Below are 18,738 nucleotides of genomic sequence, written 5' to 3'. Positions count from 1 at the left end.
TGTTCTACATCTACTAATAAAATACTTTACCACTGCACTGATGGCATTAAAAATGTATTTTGCACTCTGGTGCCCTAAGGAAGGAAATACCTCAAATTTTATTCATTTGGCTTTAGACAGAAGTTAAATTCAGCATAACTCTGGATCTTTAAGTAATTTGTGTCACAATAGTGTCTGCCAAATGTCACTTCATGCGTATTGTATAATCCTTACCACAAATCTGGAATGTGGGTAGGGTGTGAATTTTCAATTTTCAGATGAGGAAAGTGAGGTTTGCAGAGGTGAAGTGAGTAGGTGGCTGAACATTTTTTTTTTCAGTTTTAATTGAGTTTATTGGTACATTTTAAGAATACAATACAGTTACATTCATTGTTGGGATCTTGTACCTCTACATGAACATTTGTTTTTAGTTGTCACCTGGTTCAATTGTCCCTAAGTGCAGGTCCTATTATTAATGCAGAGATTTGGGGATATCTTAGAAGATTTGGGGATTATCCTTAGATGAGTTTTCATTTTCTTGACTTAGTTGTCAGCAGAAAACATTTAAAATAAATCAACAACAAAAAAAGAAAAAAATGGGTATGATTTAGAATTTTTCTAATTACTGTACATATGCTAACATGTTTAAACATTCTCATAGTCTAGCAGGGTTGGTCAAATTATATCCTTTTTGCAAATGTGGACACTTTACCACAGAGAGGTAAGTTAATTGCCCAAATTACACAGCTAATGAGTGGTAGAATTGGAATTATGAACCCAGAAATCTGGATTTTAATTACTATTGTAATTTAAATAATAAAAACTTTATTGTACTTTATAATTTGCAGAATTATTATATCTGTTATCTACTGTGCCTCACTCCTGCTCTCTAGAGAATACAAACAGAATTTGGCAAACAATACACCAAGTTTCAGAGAGCCCACTTGCATGCCTCACCCAGCACATGGTTGAAATCACACTGAGAATCTTTTTTTTTTTTTTTTTTAAGAAATCCAATTATGTTTCTGGTCTTAAATAGTATTTTATACCCATGGTTTTATTATTTCACTGATATGGTATGTTTTTCCTTTTGCAAGTCATATTATTCCAGCTTTGAACATTAGCCTATTTATGTATAAAATAAATACTTTGACATTCCTCGTGTCTCTTGCAGCTGAATTGTGATGATTTCAGAAAGGGAGAAAAAGATGGAGATTTTACCTGTAATGATGGTGAAGCTGCTGTTTGTGGCACGGATGGAAAAACATATCACAACAGATGTGAGCTGTGTGCTGAGATTGTGTAAGTACTCTCCAAAGCAGGCTGTCTCTCTCTAAAACATATTCATTGTATAGTTGTAGGACACAGTTTATCCTGCATCCTTTAAGATAATTTGTTTTGTAGGATTTAACCATTCATAAACTATTAATACTTTAAGTACTTTTAAGAAAAGAGTGTACGTGACACCTTACATTTTATAAAGCATTTTTGTGTGTAACATAGCATATGTTATCACTGTCACTATGACATAAATAGTAGAGATACATATGTGTGTGTATTGACACATCTGTGGACTCACACATACATGGCATTTATGTACATGATAGATATTATATACATATTGGTATCTATTTAAACACATCTATATTATCTCCTATCATTTATCAATCTATTGATATCTTACTAAACAGAATGATTATATCATCAAATGATTAAGTATTTAGTAGTTTGAAATATTAAAGTAGGTAACTGGAACTTTTAAAATTAAAAGTTCTTCCCATCTGTTCAACCTTCGCCAAATAGGTAAAGCATCTCACCGGCCTATATTTTGTCTCTGTTTTGTTCTTTCTCCACCCTTGATGGTAGGTCTGGCTATTGATTGTGTTCCACCAACAATATGTATACCTGTTTTGTAGGTTCTGACTTGTGATCTCAATCTTGAATTGTCTGATCTGTAGTCTTCAGTGATATAAAAACAAATGTTTTAGAAAGCTAGTAAGATAATATTCATTCTTTGAATTTCTGCAACTTTTATCCCTTGTGTCTTCATTGAGACAAAACAGTATTACATCTGTGATTCTCTATATGGTTGTGTCTTCAGAAAATACTCTAAAATTAGGCTTGTAGCCTTCACTAAAGCTCAGCACATGGAAACAGAAAGCAAAATTACGCGTAAGAAGAACATATAGAGTTGTACTAGATATATACTTTTTAACTCACCGATGAACACACTGTACATTTAATTATTACTATGTTTTAAGTAAGAAATCATGTTCTAAATCTTGATACAGATAAGTTTCTCCTCCCATATTTCTTGTACCTAATTTTTACTATACAGTCAGAATACTACTCCTCTCATTGTGTTTCTGTTTTCTGACTTCTAGGAGGTGCCACAATAGTACTGGAATTTAATTTTAATAGTTTTCTTCCACTGAAATATTTTGAATATTTTTTTATCTTATCACTCATAAATATTTCATGTTTTCTTTGTATTATTTTAATTGTTACGCAGATGCTAAATTGTAAGTTGCATTTTTTGAAACTAGGAAGTATCATATTTATGATTCTGTTTTCAGATATATTCTTCATAGTTCTAGGAGGCTGAACAAAATTAATTGTCAGGAATATATGTATTTATTATAAAAAAACTAAAATGCAAGTCAGTGTAGCCCAAACGAAGACTGGCACGGCAAAAGGCCAGATAATACAGACTTGAGCTTGCTTATTTAAAATAACAAGAGCAACTACAAACTTCCTTGAAGGACATGGAATATCTAGTTTTAAGACATACTTTTATATATATCTTCTGATGTGGATCCCCACCCTGGACACAGGGGAGAAATATTCCTGGAAAAAATGTCTGCAATTCTGTTATCAAGCTTCCATCACGACCCATTTCTGTGACTTAGAGTTGTGAACATAAGCTCTCACTGGACAAAGTAGCTGAAGAAATGTATGGTTTTTCATTGTTTTTCAGGTGCAAAAGGGAATGACAGCACACTGAAGAGAAGTAAGTTTTGAGTGGAGGAGAGTGCTGTGATATTAACTGCCATCTTTACTGACTTTTAATTGCAGGAAGTCTGGGTCTCAGGTTGGCATAAGAAGTGAAGGCGAATGTAGGAGCAGCAATTCAGTGGAGGTGAGGACCAGTGACAGAGGAGTGAGAATGATCAGGGGGCTGTCTTCGAGGAGAAAGCAGATGTTCTCCTCTTCCTTAGGTGGGGTGCTTGGAAGAAAGAAATTCTTACTTTACTTGGAATAAAATACTGAGTAATGCCAGATAATATGGAAAAGCAATTGGTAGTTCCTGAAACCGGACTATAAACTGGAGTGGTTCGAACTTTCAACTGCATTTCAGCTTTCTATTAAAAGAAAGAGGAATGAAACGTCAAGTGTGGGGAAAGGCACACTAAGCTCCCATTCTTTAATACCAATTGAAACCCTGCCATTGTCACTTGTGAGGAGATCTTGGGAAAATTACTTAATGAAAGTGAGATTTAGAATCAATAGCTACTTTGTGCTAAGATTCTAGCTGAAGTGGGTTATACTAGTGATCAGCAGTCAGAGTTACTCTACAGAGAGTTCATCTGAAGGCTCTCGGTAGATGCCAGGCATTTTCATCTTGGCAGCTGCATAGCTTTTAAGTCAAACGCACAGTTAAGAATACATGGGCCAAATTATAAGGTCAGCAAGATTGCAATGAATATAGCCAACAAGGGTTTCCACCGGTAGGAGATAGTAGCATCCCACAAAAAGGATAAGGAGGAGGTCCAGGGGACTTCAGAATCCAACATAGAAGTCATATTGTGTATGTTTAGTAGATACGAGTTTTTTTTTTTAAGGTTAATCTGATGGATCCCAGTAAAAGAAGTCTAGCACATTTGTCATTGCTTCCATTTGTATGACTGCTTGGAGTTTGGTAGCCTCTAGGCAAGAATAAACAAAACTTTTAAGAAATCAGAGCAAGCATAATCTAAGCATGAGCACACTAGAATGAAAGGGCAGAGTGTGGAAAAAGTCACACTTAGAAATTGAAAAAGCTATTGTAACCTGCTGGTTCTTAGATTCTTTCATTGACAAAGTTGTCTGAAGTCTGATACTTTGTCAAAAGTCTCTCTAGTTTTAGCTGTAAGAGACAATTTGAAGAACAAATTTCACTAAGAAATATAAAACGCTAGCTGAGCTCTTACAGATTTTACCATAGTTTTTCCTAAAGATCCATAACCATGGTCAGTTACTGGTGTAGCTGGAAACTGCCAGAGGAGTCAGTGATTGGAGCCCCTTTTATATTGAGCTTTATAACTATGGCATTATTGTTATGCCTATGTTAGTTTTTTTGTTTTTTTCTTTTCTTTTCGGCTGGGTGGTTAAGACCAAGTTAAACCGAGACTGGTGTCAATCAATATGATCCTCTTGCTATCTACCACAGTCGGTTAAGTCTCCTTAGGGAATATTTTGTAACCATGCATAAAGCTTAGCTTCTCAGCTTCTCTGTCAGTGTCGGCTGTCAGGATGGGTCACACCCTTGCTTGATCATTTTGCTTTCAGTGAAAGTGTGGGAGACTTTTCTCTCTTGATGACCCTTCTTTGGCACACAGTACATTTATCTGGTGTCCAGAAATCTCCCTGCTCAGGAGGTTGAGTGACTTACCAAAGATGTAGGATCCTGTAGGAAAGGTTCCTTTGTGTCCTTGATCTTTGTTGACCTTGAGGCACCAGGGCCAAAATATTGTCTGTCCTCATAACCCAGTTACCTTTCTAGTTTGGGGCTCCAAACTTTAAGTGTTGAACACCTAGAAGAGAAGACATTAAGAGAAGTGACATTAAGTTTTTCAGTAGGGGCAGTGAGCTTAACTACTATAATTTCGTCTGGATAGTAAGCACTTTTGAAATATAAAGCACAGTAATAGGGCTATTATTTTACTAACCATGGTTGTTTAGTCTAATCCCTGCAGAATGCTAACAGATAGCAGTTATATATTATAGAGAAACTTAAGATCAAGAGCCACACATAGTATTTTAGCATAACAATCATGATGACATTATCTTTGTAACAATGTCCATCTTAGTACGGAATAGTCATTCAGTTGAACGCCTCCAACTGATCACAAGACATTAAATAACATAAAGAAAATTCTTATTTAATTTTTATTTGTTATCCTTTAGCAGAATGCCATCTAAAGAAAACATACATATTGGCCTATAAATGTGCCTTACAAGTTCACAATGTCTAGCCTGTAATTTTTAGTGTGTGACATTGTTTGGACTGTTTGGTGTCTGAGCACCCCTAAGTGTGGTGACACATATAATATATACATTATATATGGTTTTAAGAAAACTTTTATTTGACTGGTTATCTCATACTGGCTTGACATGCACCTCTTATCACAAGTAGCTGGAGTGCAAGAGAAAGGCAGATACTTTGAGTCAAACAAGATCATTACCATAAACAATGTCCTAGGAGATTTGTACACTCAGAAGGCATTAATGTGTGTACCATGGAATAACAATGAGTATTAGTTACCTTTGTCCCTTAATTTTGTTTTTTTACCAAGAGCATTTTAAATAAAACCTTGTTTTCCCACAGAAAACTTAGTTGTTTGGCCATGACCAATGCATACATATCACAATAATAATATATTTAGCAATATATTTCCCATGAAGCTATGAAAATTATTGGGGTTCCCTTTTTGAACAAAGGCTAGAATACATTTTTCCAGGCAGCTGCTCCTTTATTTACCTAGGGGAATCCTGTCCAGTAGTTTTCCTAAGCCCAGGAGTCCTTAATTATCTTAGCAAATCTTTAGATTACCTATGAGAGCCTGATCATAATAATTAACACATTATTTTTAACCAATGAAAGTTTCCTGAGTTGTTATATATAGAGAACAAGTTGACATTACTGAGATCATCTGGCAACCCGGGGGAAGCATGTCTTTAATTACATTTATCTGTAAGCCAACTTTACTTGCAGGCAAACATCTTAAAAAATCCAAAATGCCAGAAGAAAATAGCTCAAACAAAACAGCTGCACGTAGTGTAACAAATTAAACAGACAGACACACACATAAGACAACTTGTTTGTTTGTTTATTGGTAACAGGGATCGAACTCAGGACCTTATGCTTGTGAGGCAGGCTGTGGAAACACAGAGCTAAATCTCTGGGCCTGACAACTTGTTTATAAGCCAGAGTGCACTCACATGTATTTGGCTAAGCTGAATTATAGTGAGCCTTTTATAATTTTTAGGTTTGTAACTATAAATAAGACTAGTCAGAACTTTGTAGGTCAATTAACAAAGATCTCTTGTAATAATCAGAAGGAATAAAAATCTATACCTGTGAAGGGCAAAGCAGTTTTAAGATAGGCCCTAAACTGACAGTTTATCTGACTGGAATACCCACCTACATGGGCTTCTCATGGTTGCTTTTATAACCACAGTTGTTTGACAAAAGCTTGTAATTTATAGGAATCTCAGCTGTTTTAGAGTCTTGGTTTGTGGGAAGCAAATAATTGGTTTAGTTCTTTTCCCCTGATGTTTGGATTCCCTTACATCTAGGAAATAAGGCCTAAATATTTTATCTCAAGGCTGAAAAGTTGTGCCTGAGATCTAGAAAACTTATAGCTCTGTCTGTTCGAAAATTCAGCAGAACACATGTGTCTTGGCTAAAAGCTCTTCGGAGGGGGCAAATAACAATATGCTATCTACATATTGCAAGATGTGACTTGGGAAAAACTATAGTATTTCCTTATATCAAATCAGGATCTAGGGATGTCCTCATCTTTTTTCTAATGAATAGCTGAGTTTTTAACTCACTAGCAGAGAGAAAAAGTCCAAATAAAGTTTAAGCCATTTAAACATCAAATATCACCACATAACACTCTAAAGTCCATAGTGAAAGTTCCAAAGTCCACAACCTAGAAGCAACGGTATTTCTCTCCCCTATATACATAAATAATGAATACCATGCCTAAGGGAAGAGAAGATTCTGGTAGTTTTTACTCTATCAAATATTCTCTTCTGTTTTACATTTGTCTAGAGGTCTGTATTACTAGTAGAGAAAGCAGTTCAAACTTGAAGCTCAACTCTTAACAGAGACTTAAGAAAGGGTTCTGCCAGCCTAATTTCAGATCACTGTGAAGCAGAGGATATCTGATGATCACCACGAGCTCCCCTTTCACCTCACTGAGGAGTCCAGATAGGGATGAGATATGGAGATTTTCTGCTGATTACCTGGATGAGCTATCAGGAGCTGGTTTCTTCTGAGGGACCTTTGGGTATCCACCAGAGTATAGCCATGACCCCTCAGTTGTCACCTCAGTTTCTACTGGTTGCATGCAATGCGAGATCTTCCTCTGAAAGGAACCCAACTGCCTATCTGGTCAAAGTTCCACCCGGCATTGGCTTCAGTGGGAGTGGGGAGTCACCAGAGGGAAACGGGAGAAACCTGTTCTCTGCTTTGAGAGTGGCAGCTGTCCTAAAGGCAGTTACTAGCTGGCAGCATCATCCCTGTTTGGCATTTTATACGGGACAGATAACACCTGAACACTCTATCTGAGATGCTTTCATGTGACCCATTTTACATTTTTAAGCAACTAACTCCAAATGCAACACATACAAAACAAGAATAAAATGTAATTTTAACATAAGAAAATGCATAAGAAAAATAAGAAATTTGCAAGAATTTAAAACACACAACTTAAAATTAAGATACCTTTGAAACAAAAGCTGAAAGGAAGGCCAGAATTTATGAAACAAAAGCCAGAATCTATCAAACAAATGCCCAGAGCCCGTGAAACAAAAGTTATAATCTGTGAAGTAAAAAGACCAAAGTTCATACCTAAGAAAGAAAACTCCTACATCACAGTAATCTTGATGGAAGACCTCCAAAATGATGTAGGGCAGAGAGATGTAACTTCCAAACCTGCTAGATATCCAAGTGTGAGTTTGTGTTCTCTAAAAATCAAAGAATGAATTCTAGGAACAACAGAGGTTAAGAGTAGGAGAAATTTATTGAGAAAAAGGAAGCTTCTGTCTAAGAGAGACGGAAGGGAGACTGGAAAATGGGTTGCCCCACATACTATTTTAAATATCTTTGTGTGTACATCACCTAGGACACTGTGAGCAATTGAAGTCAAGGACTATGCTCTCTCTTAGTTCTAGCATAATGATTACTGTTTCCTGAATGAATGCATGAATGGATTTAAGCATGACTTATGTGATATTCTTTGATCTGCCTCTAAGTCACTAGAACTGTTCTACATGGCTCGTATCTTTCACGATGACAGAGACACTGACTTCTATTACACTGCAGAAAACAGTGCTGTGAGCATTGCAATCTTGCTGATGAATCTCCTTGTTCTTTAGGATGTGTGCAGGGCCTTTCGAGCCTATGTGAAAGATGGACGACTTGGATGTACAAGAGAAAATGACCCAATTCTTGGTCCTGATGGGAGGACACATGGCAACAAGTGTGCAATGTGTGCGGAGCTCTTGTAAGCATCATGATCCCCAGGCAGCCCTATGAGGATGCACTTGGTCCGTGGGACACAGCGTGATAAAATCCTTTCACGAAGCATGCGATCTTTTGTCTTTATGATGTGAAGTAGGCTTTGCTCCCAGAATGCTTCCTTTCTTTTCCTTTATAACTTCTTACAAAGGAGAAGATAAAGTGATTATATTAGTTATTAAATTTCAGATTATTCATTATTTTAAACTATTATACTTTGAAAACATTCAGTGTTTTATAAGGCATAGTATTTTATAATTTAAGCCCTTTCATATGTAATAATCTGTCAGTCATTTGGCATACATCACTTCAACTGGGCATATGTAGAGACCCTAAGAAATAATCATAGTAGCACTCTGTGTCTGCCCTCACTCTTAGTGTAAAAGGTGAGTGTTGTGAAAAGGAAAATCTTTGGGGTTAATCTTTCAGCATTTGGCACTGGCTTGGGTACTGGAATCTTTCACATTCTGGTTGTTAACAAGGTATAGACTCTAATTCTCGAGGCAGCAAACCTTAAAGTGCTATATTTATACTACTGAATCTTTAAAATAAAGACAGACAAAGATTTAACAGATTAAACTTCACACCTACCTTTTAAAATTACAGTTAGAGTTCAAGGGCACATCTCACCAGGCTCCAGAGACTGCGGTTATGACTGATTTCCAAATAGGAAATCAGTGGGATTTACACTTTCTTGTCTAGGAGGCATGTGCTTTCAGTGCTCAAACCTGGCCTATATTCTGTGGATTTCTGTTTCTTTTCACGTATAAGCTGAAAAAGAATTTGACCTTTCTGAACTCTGGTTTCTTACTCAGCAAGGCCTATTGCTAAGATAAGACTATAATTAGAAAATAGATGTGTAAGGGTTTAGAAGCTCAGTTCAAATTTAGCTTTTACGAACAACTATGCCTTTACTTGAAGGGGACTAGGATTAAAAAGTGACACATAAGGGTGTGGAGAGCAATTCCTCAAATGTGCCGCTTAGGTTCACCCTTGTCACAGCATTGTTTTAAGGCTCTTGGTTCTGCCTGTTGAAGTGCATTTCCTGACAACTTTCTGTTTGTCAATCAGATGGCCTGCACATCCAGTCCTACAGAACAAAGCTTCTCCTTGACTGGCAGTGAGTCAGTTTTACACCCTTCCTTATCTTTGGCAATTTCTCTGGCTCAGGCATTCGAGATTGGGGGAGTGCTTGTCTCCTGTGAGTGAATCAGTTTCAACACGCTGTAGCAGAGGTCATCAAAGTGCTCACCACAGGTCTGGACACTGCAAATATTACTGGCTCATAACCTGATCAGCTGTTTACTTTTCTTACTAGTTTAAAAGAAGCTGAAGAAAATGCCAAGCAAGAAGGTGAAAGGAGAGTTCGGCGACATGCTGAAAAGGTAAATGGCTTACCAACAAAATGTAGTTGATGTGCCCATGCAACATTAACAGAATTATGCTTGAACTTTGAAGGACTAGAACAATGTCATTGTTTTTTACTACTACATGGACATTTTAAAATATTAAAATTCTTCAGATTGACTATTCTTAGTGAACTTATCTTTTAAGCTCAGAGCAGCATTTCCCACTTAAAACTCAAGATGTACAATTAATTTCTACCTTTGCTCTTCAGCTCCTCTCTAAAAGAGGATTTAAAATAGAAAGTTGGTGCATAATAAATTCTGCTAATTTTCTCCAGCCTCCTATCTGGCCTGATGTAAATCATTTTTCTTTGAATCCTTTTGTAAAATTGCAACACAATACAAAATAAACAAAAATAACTTTAAAATAATGCCCCAGTTTTAAATTTCATTGACACAAGTTGGAGTGATTCACTTTTCTAATATAGATATTACGTTTGGTGAGATCTGCAGTTATAAAGGTCTTGCTTCTGCTTAAGTGAAAATCTCAAATATTGAACCGGTAGCTTAATATTACTCCTTAAAATAAACCTTTTCCCCAAATCATTTGATAGTTTAGTTTTTATGTCTAATGTAACAAATTACTCCTTGTGTTAACTGAGGAAGCACTCTAAGTAATTCTGCCTGGACCCTTAGCTCTACTTTTAATGAGAAGATTAGCAAATACTTTGCTTACTGGCTACCTGTTGTTGGAGAGTTTGAGCACCTGCATTCTAGTCTTCATTCTGTCATGTACTGGGTGTGTCAGGTGAGCAAATCATCTCCTCTTTGGGCCTCAGTTTTCTTGTCAGCAAAATAACAAGGTTGGATAAGTGATCACAATTTTTCCTTCCTGTTGGATTGTGATTCTATGTTCTGCACTCTTTTGTACCATACAAATACATGATATTTGTGGATTTGGGCTTGGAATGTCCTATAGGAGTAAACAAGCCCAGTTTTTTGTTTTTTGTTTTGTTTTGTTTTGTTTTTGTAATAAAGAGCTGACTGTCTGCTTTCTGATGTTATTTAACAAAGCAAAGCTCTCACCCTAAATTGAGTATTTTGTTTAAATTCAGGAGAATGAAGTATTTAGAACTGTCTGTGGTTTGTTTGGCACTAGGGAAAGATTTAAAACAATCCTTTTGTGGTTGTTGGTAAATCTGACTATAAAATTCTGGTCATCCTGTGAAATATAGAACATGCTACTTCATAAACCCAGAGTATCGCTCTCCCTACTCTCTATCAGGTCTGACCTTCCCTGACTCTTTCTCTCTGGGGCTAGGATATTAGACTAGTTGTGCTAAATAGGACTGCTTTCTGGTGATGGCTCAACCTGTACTGCATAATTAGCCTGTCAGTGAGTTGCTCACAAAAGTATTTCTTCAGAATCTCTTTGGATGAATCATAGCTCATAAACTAAAATTATCATTGCATCTCTTATGGGAATCACAGAGTGTTCATTTCATTATTATGCTATCATTGTCCAATGACTCTTTTGCTTCTGTCTTCCTAAGTTTTCACAACCAGGAAGTTTGGAGCGCTTTCATTCCACCTCCCAAAATAATGAGGTCCTTACTTGAATTCAATTAGGGTTCTTGCTAAAAGCATCCTAGTGGAAATTGCACTATAAAGAAAGAGCAGGCAATACTTGATATGTAAAAGCTCCTAAAAAGTATCTGCTTGAAAAACCTAACTGTGTGAGTGTTAAGGCTGAGATCCCAAAGACAATGGGACTTTGTGACGGTCTCTCAGTGAATTAGGCTGCAGTCTCAGCTGCCCATGTCTCTCCACTGACTTCCTGACACCCTCTAATGCTCATGCTTTCTTGGTGAAATGGAAGGAAGAAGCTTCACAGTTGAAAAGAAGGTAATACAGCAGAAATTTTATGAGTCATATTATAGTAAAAGATGCTGTCCCAATAGCAATCCTTAGGCCTGAATTAATTTGGGTATGTCTTGTTAAATTTGGCCTTCACCAAATACTAGAATTTTTTAAACAATATAGAAATTTAATCGCCCTTATCCAAAGTTAGCCTTGTTATTTTACCTCTGTAAGGCATAGATGAAGGAGCTAGGCTCACACCCTTCAAAATTTTCAACTTTGATTTCAGAAACAAACATTGGTAAACTAAGTGGAGTATACACAATATTGCTGGACACCATCTTGTTCCTTTTTCCTTGAAAATAAAGTTGGATTGTTCTGTATGCACATTCGATAACTTTTAAGCATTTTAAACTTTTATGACTTCATACATTCTATATCTATCTTCTGCTCATGGGCTATTTGTTACTATTATTACTATTGTTTTGTCATGGCTGCTGCTTTTTGTTGGGTCTGTGTTAGAACCTCATGTAAGCTTTTCATTTCCCCGATAGATTGGGAAATTAATAAGTCCTATCTAGTTTTAGGAACTACTGATTAACCTAATTCTTTCTTAAGTTCTTTTACCTTTTAATAAATATACAGCATAACAGATATAAATGCCTGAAAAATAATTGCTATTTCTTATTAATTCTCAATGTAGTCTGTGTGTGTGTGTGTGTGTGTGTGTGTGTGTGTGTACCAGTGCTTCCAGATCTGTCAGTTCATAGTGGTAAATCTGATAAAGTTTCTCAATGAAAAAGCAGAACAATAGTAAACATAGGTACCTATCTTTTCAAAAGGCTCTTTGCAAGGAATTTGAAAGACAAGTGAGAAATGGAAGACTTTTTTGTACGCGGGAAAGTGATCCAATCCGGGGCCCCGATGGCAGGATGCATGGCAACAAATGTTCCCTATGTGCTGAAATATTGTGAGTAGAGACGTGGTGTCTTCACTGTTACTGAAAAGGGGGAAGTGGAGATGGATTCAATGATGCTAAGAATAGTATTGAATGGGAATTTTTATCATCGAGAATCTCTTGAGCAGTTTTATGTCCTCTATAATCCATACTACTACCCAGAAGGTAGGAACTACTGATCTATGTGTTTTTCTGGGTACAGATGATTTCATTTTCCAATTAGAAGATGCTGACAAAATGCTTCTTAACATTTCTCCCCATGACTATTGTGAACCTCTTTGTAAACTAGTCATTTCATAGAATGGACATAAAAGAAGACACCAAGCTGTTGTTTTTCTTAATTTTCTCATTGCCGCAGAGTTCGTGGCAGATTCTCAGGAAATTCATGTTACATGTTAATTACATTACGCTTGTCTTTTCAGCTGGAACGTGTCACTTTGGGAGAAGGGCAAATCCCACGACATACACCGTAGGACATGCATGAAGATGTCCTAGCTGGGCTTCATTGCCGTTTGTTTCAGATACTTGAGTTCCATAACCTCTGTCCTGTACGCTCTTCTACTGCCAGAGCCTCAGTCTTGGACAGCTAATGTCCCTTTTTCTTGTAGATTACATTTTAAAAGTATCTTCCATGTAAAAGATCTTAAAATCAGATATAAAATACTCAGATCCAGAGCACAGTGATAGGTGTAGATCTCTCTTCATGTGTGGTCTATTCTTTCTTTTTAAAAGGAAGAATTTAAACTGGAAATATTTAAGAGAAGAGATGAAAAAGAAGACCAAAGCAGTGGAAACTATACACATATGCAAAATGAAAACAAACTTTTTGAAAATTTAAGTCAGTTTGGAGGTGTTTGTAGTAGAACTCAGGAAAACCTAACTGCCTTTTTATATGTACTGAACGCCTATTTTGAAACATGAAGATCTGACGCATCTCTACTCATTTTTTTTTAATGTTGCTTTCTCTAGCATGCAGCACTATTTAGAAGAAAAAAATAAAGGTGATCAAAACTTGAGAAAGCCTAAAGAAAAAAGAATAAGAAGAGAAGCTGAAATTGAGGTGATAATTAATCTGATGAGTCTGGTTGTGATTTTTGTGTGTGAGGTGTGTTTAATAAGCACATTACTCTCGCATGTATTTTCAATATTGGTTAATATTTTCTAAATAATGGCTTTTCTGGAAATTAACATACTTATCATTAAATATTGTTTTATGCTATGACATTATTAGTTTTATCTTTATTTTGTGGAAAATAAATCATATTAGTAAAATAATTATACATTTTTAAATGCAGTTTCTAGTCAAAACATTATGCTGATTCAAAGTGCAGTTCCATCACGGAGTAGCTGTTGTGGACTATCCATTTCAAAAGCAGTGTCAGTGTAGAAGTTTACTATGCTTCTTTTTAAAGTCATGCTTCACTGTATTTTCTAAACTCCCCTTAATGCATCATCTAGCTGTTTTCCTATCGCTGCCGTCTTAGCTCACGTATCTAATATTGTAATTTTCCTTTGCATTGAGTTGGCATCTTGTCTAGTCTGCACATTTTTAGTGTAAATTTTCCTTAGTCCTTAAGATCAATTAATCCTTCATGCGGTCTTCAGGCAATGGGAAGTGTTTTCATAAAGCAATAGCCTCATGAAATTCCAGTGTTTGAAGGTTTCTTAGAGTATACTTGAACCATTTTACCCTACGTACAAATGCTAGTAAGCTTCCTGCTTACAGTTGCCTAACATTTTAGGATTTTACAAAGCGGTCCACTACTTCAGGCTACCTTCTGCTCTCTCTAACTCTATCTTATTGCAAGGGCTCATTTTCAACTTCTTTCTTTCTCTTGATCCTAGGTTACCAAGTCCTTTTAATTTTAGTACTCAATATTCTTCAACTATTCTTTTATCTTCTGCTTCCACTTTCTCCCTCCCCTGTTTCTTCCCTCCTTCTCTCTCTCTCCCTTCCTCCTTCATTCTATTTTTTTTTTCTTTTTGGTACCGGGGATTGAACTCAGGACCTTGAGCTTACGAGTCAGGTGGCGGAACCACTGGGCTAAATCCCCAGCCCTCCTCCTTCATTCACAATCCTTTCTTCCTTCCTTCCTGCCTTCTTCATCTTCTTATAATCTGCTTAAATCTCTACTCACTCAAGTCTTCCACAAATCTGACCGGAAGTGTTTCAATATCAAAGGTTTGACTCTGTCATTCTTTATTATAAATATTTATACTGTTCTCATTGTCTAAGAATAAAATCCAAATTCCTTTTAAGGATTATTGGTTTGGTTTTGTTCAGTTTTGAAGGTCTCTCATTTGTCCATTTTCTGAAAGTTTTTCTCTTTACCCAACTAATTTTTTTGCAACTATGGTCATGAAGATATTAGATTATCTTAAGGGAACAGGCTATTTATTGCTTCTATGACTTTGCATATCACAATTCCTCTCAGATAACCTTTTTTTGTCATATCCTGTTCTTTAATACGTCTTAAGATAGAACTTCATAAGTTTTTCTTGCAAATTCTATGACAGATTTCCTTTGTACTAGCACACACTTAATTCAGTCCTGAATTATAGCCCTTAGCTTTTTCTATTACAATTATTCTTTCCACCCATATAATAAAGACCTCAATTACATTCATATGTACCTAATATATTTGTTGAATAGTCATAGATGAACCTTACAAGAAGAGAAACATCACACATTTTGAGGTGGTTCTAAATCCTGAAGGTTTTATTTTTTATATTTAATACATCTTTTTCAATTTCTTTGGTAAATAACATTCAAAATTTACAGACTGAAAATAGAGATTAATGTCTAAACTGTCTAATTTTTATTATCCAGAAAGTCTGCAGTGAATATGAAGACCGTGCAAAGAATGGAATACTTTTCTGTACCAGAGAAAATGATCCTATTCGTGGTCCAGATGGGAAAGTGCACAACAACATGTGCTCTATGTGTCATGCCTTCTTGTGAGTATAGCACTCTAGGATGTCGAAAAGGAAGAGACCCGCCCCCCACATGGGGTCAGTGAACCAGTTTGATTCATAGATGAGGAAACTGGCTCAAACTAGCAAAGGGACTTGTATAAGTTATATGGGGAATGTTAGTAATAGTGCTGGAAGTAAGGCTGTATCAAAACTCCATGTTTCTAAGAAACTTCTTGTTGTAGTACTTCAACCTCCTGACGAAAATGACCTTCTGAAACATCAGTTGCTCCTTCACTGCTGAAGCTTCGTGAGAATCTGGTTTAGTAGTTTATAGCCTTCCATCATCCATGGGGGGGGTTGGAAACAAAAATTAGCAGTAACCTAGAAATAGAAATCAGTCAAATTACCTATAAAATAACCATGAACGTCTATGAAATTGTGCTACATTATATTGGGTGATATTTCTTAGCATGGTGGAGTTAAATTTATGATTGCAATATAGAATAACTCTCACTTTATTTGGTAAAGTGCATTTTGCTTCAATATAATTAGAATATAAAAAGCTATATTTAGATTTGTGTTTTATTGATAACCATGTATAGTTGAAATAGTATGGTTAGCTGTGCATTGCACAAAACTCCATTGTACAAAGCAAATTTGGACAAACCAAGGTGATCAGTGTATGGACACTATGTTTCACCCTTTCCTTTTAGGTAAAGCAGTCACGAACGAGCAATACATTTAGGGCTCAGGTATGCCTGATGTGGTAGGCAGCTCCTGGATGGACTGTGGGGAAGAGACCTTCATCACAAGTAGTCAGCTGCCCAGAGCACAGCTAGGGCCTTCCTGGCCCTTCTGCTCTCTGAGAAGCACCAGGATGAGTTAATATACTTTATGAAGGCAGCATTCAGCCCTCAGATGTTGTGGTAGCCCCACTGTGATTGTAGTTTTGATATCTTGTTTGTGAAGACTGATGACTTTTCTCATTACAGACAAAAAAAGGTACTGTAGAGAAAGCACATTTTCAGAATGGTTATTGACACCCCGCATTTTGCTGCTTGTCCTTGATCTGCAGGAATACAGAGACAAGGGTGCGCCTGTCTCAGGAGGGCACATAGTTCACCAGTACAGGCATGTGGAGAAGTCAGTGTCTGCGTATGATCCTAACGTGTTCTTTGTATTGTCTTTTTCATACAGTCAAGCAGAACTGGAAAAAAGGGAAAAGGTGGAAACCCTCACAAGAAGCAAAAGAGAAACTGTGAGAAAATATACAATGGAAGTGAGTGAGTCTACCAAATCCTGCTGGGCGCAACAACCGAAACACACTCAAAGAGCCTCCCAGGACATGTTAACCCTTCCGTGTTAGATAGCAGTGTGATCAGTGCTGAGGGGTGTTGATCTCTTCCTCTGTCTCTGTGACTGGCCCTACAAAATGAAGAGCTTATTGGAGGTTGAAAAATCGAGATGTAGTTCTAGTGTCATCACTTGCAGCCTGTTCCCTATTGCTAAGTAGTTTTGAGAAAAAATCTGGATGCATATTTTGCACAAAATAATTCCTAAAATTTCACATTTGAGTTGAGCTATAATACTCTGCTTTCATAACATGCATGGTTTTCCCTCTGAACTATTAGAATATTCATTTCCATTGGCTTAGTTGCAGTATCCTGATCCATTGATGATGAAATTCTTCTCATTTTCTTTCTGTGTTCCATCCTTTCTTCCATCCAATCACGAGCATCATGCTTCCATTGCCTCTGATGCTATTTGAGCAATGTTTCATGATGCAAATCACATCATGATGCGGAGCACCCTACACATTTCAGACTCTATACTTGCCATCTAATTTGCCCCTTTAACTTCATTCAGGAATTCATGTTATGTTCTGCTCTGAATTATGTGGGTTCCTACAGGGTCTCTCAGCTTATTTTCACAAACTACATAAATGTTCCCAAATCCACTTCTCCCCCAAAGAATCCACTTTACTACGGAAAGTTTCACCTGAAGTTTTCTTGACATCTTCTGTGGTTTCCATAGTCAGATTTCATGCTCCTTCCTTTCGGGTTGTCAGATATTCTCCTACCTATGTGTTTGCATCTCTTTTATTCTACTTTGATTACACCTGTTGTATTATACTGTGACATCGTATTATGCATTTATTCCTCTTTCATTGCAGATGATTTAGTTGTTGTTGTTGCTGCTGCTGTTGTTAAATAGAATTTTAATATGGAGAAAGACCAGTTCAAATCCTGGGCTCAGAAAGACATACTATTATTTTATATCAGTGTAGATGTTTGAATAATGTGCTACGATTAAGAATAAAATCAATGTCCCATGTCCTTTTGTTTCTGGGTAGGACTATTGCCATATATACCGAAAGGGAATGAAGAATGGATTAATCTCTTGCTTCAGAGAGGCTGACCCCTTCAAGGGCCCGGATGGGGTGACATATACCAACTACTGTGTCATGTGTCAGACATACCTGTGAGTACTCTGCAGCAGTGGGGGTGTGGGAGGGGTTTGTCCTTTCTGCCTCATTTCTGTGATGCATTGTGTAGTGGCCACTTCAACAGGGAAGAAAATAAATAATGTGTATTTAGAGAAACTACCCAACTGGACACAGGTGTAACAACCCTATATTTCTAGGATGAGGAAGTAGGTACACCAGGGCAAGAGGAGCATCAGGGTCTTGAAAACTCCAAGTAGTTTTTGTGAGTGTGGAATTAGGACTATTTGTAGTTCCTTTCTGTGGATGCAGAAGTGAGTATAATGGGAAAAAGTAAGTCTCTGGAAGACAGCTTCCAGCTCAGTGTCAGTCCCTTACAGTTTGATGATTTCCAAGAGGGAATGATTCATTGTTGATAAGAAGGGTGACACAGGTAGAGAAGTGACTGGCAGATTAACACAAAGGGCAACAGTCATCAAGGACACAGTAGCAAGGCTTAAAAGTTTTGAAAACCAAATCTGGACTAGGGCTTGCATGTTTAATCTACACCTGCCAGTGTTGTCTCTTGGACAAATTCTTCATTCTATTGATTGGATTTCTTATTGGCAAATCTGGGTTGTAGTAGTTTATTTGCCACACAGTTGTGAGAATTTCACATTATGATTATGGTGAGGCACAGAATAATTTCATAAATGTTAAGTTTAAGAATAAATCATATCTGTGATCA

The 18,738-nt window shown here is 36.8% G+C and overlaps 1 protein-coding gene across 1 annotated transcript in view; it reads left to right on the top strand.

The window, feature by feature from the left end:
• Positions 1-18,738, top strand: part of Spink5 (serine peptidase inhibitor Kazal type 5) — a 73,624-nt gene that overhangs the window by 20,592 nt on the left and 34,294 nt on the right. Inside the window, exons 6-14 of the mRNA XM_010627268.2 lie at positions 1,154-1,281; positions 3,055-3,118; positions 8,347-8,474; positions 9,807-9,873; positions 12,537-12,664; positions 13,622-13,712; positions 15,483-15,610; positions 16,766-16,847; positions 17,922-18,049. Of these exons, the coding sequence (XP_010625570.1) occupies positions 1,154-1,281; positions 3,055-3,118; positions 8,347-8,474; positions 9,807-9,873; positions 12,537-12,664; positions 13,622-13,712; positions 15,483-15,610; positions 16,766-16,847; positions 17,922-18,049 (944 nt within the window). The remainder of the gene's footprint in view (positions 1-1,153; positions 1,282-3,054; positions 3,119-8,346; positions 8,475-9,806; positions 9,874-12,536; positions 12,665-13,621; positions 13,713-15,482; positions 15,611-16,765; positions 16,848-17,921; positions 18,050-18,738) is intronic.

Source organism: Fukomys damarensis, unplaced genomic scaffold (assembly GCF_012274545.1).
Source record: "Fukomys damarensis isolate Sample0158 unplaced genomic scaffold, DMR_v1.0_HiC HiC_scaffold_3, whole genome shotgun sequence".
Classification (NCBI taxonomy): Eukaryota; Metazoa; Chordata; class Mammalia; order Rodentia; family Bathyergidae; genus Fukomys; species Fukomys damarensis.
This window is presented reverse-complemented; position numbering and strand designations above follow the sequence as displayed.